General features: G+C 35.0%; 1 protein-coding gene across 1 annotated transcript in view; it reads right to left on the bottom strand.

Annotated features, from left to right (window-relative positions):
• The window catches only part of LOC138051041 (lambda-crystallin-like), a 6,073-nt gene extending 2,429 nt beyond the window's left edge, over nt 1–3,644 (bottom strand). The window contains exons 1-3 of the mRNA XM_068897219.1: nt 3,607–3,644; nt 1,944–2,133; nt 1,126–1,320 (exon numbers count right to left, since the gene is read on the bottom strand). Coding sequence (XP_068753320.1) covers nt 1,126–1,320; nt 1,944–2,133; nt 3,607–3,644 — 423 coding nt within the window. The remainder of the gene's footprint in view (nt 1–1,125; nt 1,321–1,943; nt 2,134–3,606) is intronic.
• Nucleotides 3,645–5,000: the final 1,356 nt, after the last annotated feature.

Below are 5,000 nucleotides of genomic sequence, written 5' to 3'. Positions count from 1 at the left end.
CCAACAAGACTAGCCGCACCATAAAGGGTGGTTTACACGTACGACTCAAGCATAAGCACAAGCAACATACGCAGACGCAATGGCGTTTTGATAATTGCTACCTTTTATTAGAACAAAAGATACTTATTAACAACAAGTTAATGCGCCTGCGCATGCTGCTTATGCTTAATATGCTTGCGTTGTACCGGTAAACCAGACTTAAAAGGATTTTTTCTGCTCCTTTGTTATTGGTTCGACTTCACCCGAGAGTTACTAATGATTCTTGATAGCGAGCAAAATAATAACGCACGAAAATAGCAAAATATTTTTCAATGGCGACAAAAGTTACAATCGACCTTTTAAAACCAGACACAAAAACAACTGTAACACATTCATTTTCAATAAGTCAGCTAGATAATGCATTTGCATGCCAGCGATCAGTGTGGAATTTATGAACATCATTATTTACCCCGGTACATACTATCTGCAAATAATCACCTTTAATAAGGGAATAACATGACTTTTTTCGGGAATATTGTTTATTTGCGCCCGCGTAGTGTCATAAATGACACTACAAGGGCGCAAATAAACAGTATTCCCGAAAAAAGTCATGTCATTATCATTATTATCAATAAACAAGGCCAAATGATATCAAGAATGCGAGTTTTAATAATACAAGCTAAGTGAATAACGAATTCAAAGTCACTTCAAATCATCATGTAAGTGTTGATTGAACAAGCTATTAAAGAATCAACTCAGTCCAGTGAACTTATTTAAAATTACCGAAAAAATGCGTAAAATCGTCTATAAATAATAGGCATATCACAAAGTTAAAGCAAGAACCAATCAGCTGTAGGGCTGATAATGCATTAATAGCCCGCTGTCAGTCTTTTGCGGCCCGCTGAGCGTGTATTTTGAAGAGGCCGATTTTCTATTTGGCCGCGTATATTGATAATAATTATTAATAAAGATTGACGGTCTTCTTGGGGACACCTTGAAAACTCACAGTCGTAGTATGATTGGCAGTAAACAACATTGGTGTCTTTACATATTCTTAAAAATCTTGGATGGAAAGTAAGTACAATTCGCAAGGGAAGTGCAATTTCATTCCCCGTCTGCAAAGTGGACCTGTTTTTTTTTTTTTACCTCAACTAGTCTCCAGGCCTCCATGATTACAGCATATTGCAAACGATTCAAAAGGAATCCATTGACTTCCTTCTTCATAACTACAGGTGACTGTCCAATTTCTTTCATTATTGCAACTGTCTCATCTATGGTTCTACTGTCTGTCCATGGTGCAGGTACAACCTCCACCAGTGGTACATAATATGGAGGGTTAATCTAAAGAATTGAAAAACAAATCTTCAAGTTAAAACTCCTCATGAGACTTCTTCACAAGTCACTACAAATAATTTTTTGTATATATGAATATTAAAAGCAAAACAGCACTTGACGAATGAATGACTTGTAACTGCATCATCATCATTTCTGTCACCATTACCACCTCTTTAATTACCTAGCAAATATGTTTTAATTGTGTTTAATTGTGTTTAATTGTGTAAGTTGCTGCTTGTCCTCCTTTTTTTATCTTTTAACGTAACTGTTGTGGCATTTGAGAAGAAACTAAGTTGTGGAAAAATCATCACGGAGTGCATCCAAATGTGTGGATTTAGTTTGACTGACAGTTAAGTTGTTATTATGCTTAAGAAACCTGACTGTAAAAGCACTGTAACTGTGATTTTGTCGAGAAATTGAAGGCCCGTAGAAATGATTTTGCATGTGACTCTAAAAATGTGGTTGAGAAAAGTCTTGTAATCGGATGCATCCCACCATGATCATCACCACAATCTCACGTCACTATCACATGTGGTAATCAACATCATTAAACTCACTACTTAACTATGGACAAGTCAAGTTAGAATCATAAATTCTCTAGTGCAACTACATGTAGGAATTTTACTCACTGGATGGGCTACAATACATTGGTCACGATGCTTCAAAGATTCAGTGAATTTTGAGGGAACAATACAGGACGTAGAGCTTGCCAATATGGTCTCACAAGATGTAATGCAGTTGTCGAGGCTGTCAAAGACCTTCTTCTTTAATTCGAGATTTTCTGTGGTGCATTCCTGAAAGAGAAGAAAAACACCTTTACTTATTGATTATTGATAGGGAACCCTGTTACTTTTATTTATAAATCTGGCAAGTCAAAAATTTCAGATACCATACAGTACAAAGAGGAAGTTAAAGGCATGACAAGTTGTCAGCAATCTTCAGATTTGGCCTTGCAATGAACAGGATGTTCAATTGAACCCATAACCCATAACACCTGTCACGGGTGTCTCTAGTATGTGTTGCGGCTTTAAACTCTTTTTGCTCAGTGTGATGAATGTGTCAATTAGTTGAAGTGTTATGACTGAACATAGCACAGCAAATGGCTATTCAAAATTCTCTTGAGAAAGCTGAGTAAAAGTACAAGTTTTTCAAATCACGCTCTTGCTGTCCAAAGCCTTCTTATGGCCTGGCTATTAAACAAGGAGATAGAGTTCAATTGCCACGACGCGTTGCAAATGATTCCGCTTAATTTTGTATTCAGAGAAAAATTTGAATTTATTTATGATACAACGTGACATATTTTTCAATTACAAACTGGCACACAGTCTTTGGGTATTCAAAAAATGTGTAAGTATTAACAATAATAATAATAATCCCTGAATAGGATTGTGTTTCTTTTTAATGGGACATAGTTTTCAGTGAGTGACTAACCCATTGACTCCCAGGGGTTCCCCATTGACGAGTAAAATCGTCTGGCGTTAGACAGTGTAAAATACTAAGTCTGGCCGGTTTCGGCTGGTTTGGACGTCAAAGGATTAAAGAAACACAATACACACGATTGTAATACTCAAGAAATACACAAGATTGTGTATTAAAATACACTAAATCAATTTATTGACAATCATAATTGACCTACTTTTTGGACAAAGATTTCAGCCCAGCATTGTCACTGGCAGAAACCAAGTTAACAAGTACAGGATCGATCTTCACTCTGTAAGACTAGAGTGTACACTATTATTATTGCAAAATGAATTATAATAATAATTGTAGCCTGAATGCCAATTAATGCTTTCCATAAAATGAAAACAAAAGACTTCTAACTCTAAGAATTGTATTGACGAACAGGTGTCTGCCTGATCTCCGCTTAGAGCTTTGCCGCTATTGTTGATGCTAGTATTCATTTTGTTAAGTCAACATACAGCCTTGAAGGTGACGGCCCCTTGATATTTTCATACTATGAACATCTTTCAGCTGTTTCTCAAGCATTTAGGGTAGGCCACTACCCTTGCACCTTGGCTGTTGCCAGAGAAATTGCCAATGACGATGCTGCCCTCCAACCTAGATTGATTGATCAGTCTAAGGGGCTAAATTGTGGTTAACAATAAATGTACATCAATACTGAATAATCCATGGCAGCAGCATGTGTTGCTCAACAGGTCCCTAGATATGTCATATATGTCAGATATAACACCAGTCCTGAAGAGTCTACATTGGCTTCCAGTTGGTTTTTGAGTAAAGTTCAAAATCGCTTTACTAGTATTGAAAGCCCTCAAAGGAATGTGGCTATCCTACCTGAGTGGGTTGTTACAATCAAAGCCTACAATGTACATCACGCTATTCCCTGCGTAGTAACAACAAAAACCTTTTGATTGTTCCTGGAACAAGATGCAAAACTTTTGGTGGCCGTGTATTTGCAGTGGCATACCGACGAACAATCTTGTACACATTAGAGAGACTGAAAACCTCAAGATAATTTCAAAATAAACTAAAAACAAACCTCTTGAAAAAATTTTGTATTGAACACTAATATCCAAGGACACTTTTATTTTCGTTTTACTCTTATTATAGACATTCATTAAATTTTCAGACATTTGTAATTAGGACATTTTAACAAAAAGTATTATAGTAGCATTATGGCTTTTTACATATTTTAACTATTTAACTTCTTTTTCTATAAAATAATTGTAAATTTTTATATGTGAGCCATATAAATATATTTATTATTATAATAATTATTATTATTTAAATAATTCTATAATGTTATAACTGTAAATTATGAGTAACTACTGTACATTGTGTGAAATAAATTTATGAATTGCATCCAAGAAAGAAAATTAACAGAAATTCAACTCAGCAAACCCCTTATTTTTTCACATTGCAATACAGTCAAACCTGTATTAATTGGACACCCTCAGGACCCTCGCTTTTTATAATAAGTGTAACATTTGCTTAAAAAAGGTTGCCAGCTAAAAGAAGTTTCCTTAGAATTCCTGTTGAAAGGGTCATCAATATCCATTGGCCTTGAAAGGGTCAAATACTTTTCCTGTGAATGCACAATAACGTTTTTTCATAAACAATTTCAAGCATAATTTTTTTTTTTATGAGATTATCCAGATGGCTGCTTTATTAGAAGATGTACCCTGTACATGTAAAGCGATCTACACATCTGTCTAACAATCTATATAATAATTGATCAAATGTTTTGTCAGTAAGTGCATGCATGAACTGTATTTAATTACTACTTTCATCACTTTTTGTTACTGAGACTGCCAACAGAGACAGTATTTCCTGCTTGTTAATTGCATACAAAGATGTGAATTAAAGCTCTCTTGTTGAAAAAGTTAAATGGCTGATCTATTAATTAAAATGTCATCACAAAAAACATGCTTCCTTTTTTGTAGAGTCCATTCAATACAGTCAGGTTTTTAACTATAGAAATGTCTGTTGAATATAAAGGTACTTTTTACATTAAATGTTGGAGAAAATTTAAAGATGGGGATTTGTCCTCTGCTTTAAGGCTGATGTCTGCTTAATACAGGTTTGACTGTATTAAATGTCAATTTGAATACTGGACAGAAAGAGCTGTCAGACATGAAGGGTAAAAAAACAGATTAGAGGCATCAATAAGGGTGTAAACAGGCACAGGGATTTTAAAAAGGAGAAATTTTATATTAGGTGCAGGGATT

The sequence above is a fragment of the Montipora capricornis genome, chromosome 6 (genome assembly GCF_036669925.1).
Source record: "Montipora capricornis isolate CH-2021 chromosome 6, ASM3666992v2, whole genome shotgun sequence".
NCBI lineage: Eukaryota > Metazoa > Cnidaria > Anthozoa > Scleractinia > Acroporidae > Montipora > Montipora capricornis.
The sequence above is the reverse complement of the archived record's forward strand: the minus strand, read 5'-3'. Positions and strand labels throughout refer to the sequence as shown.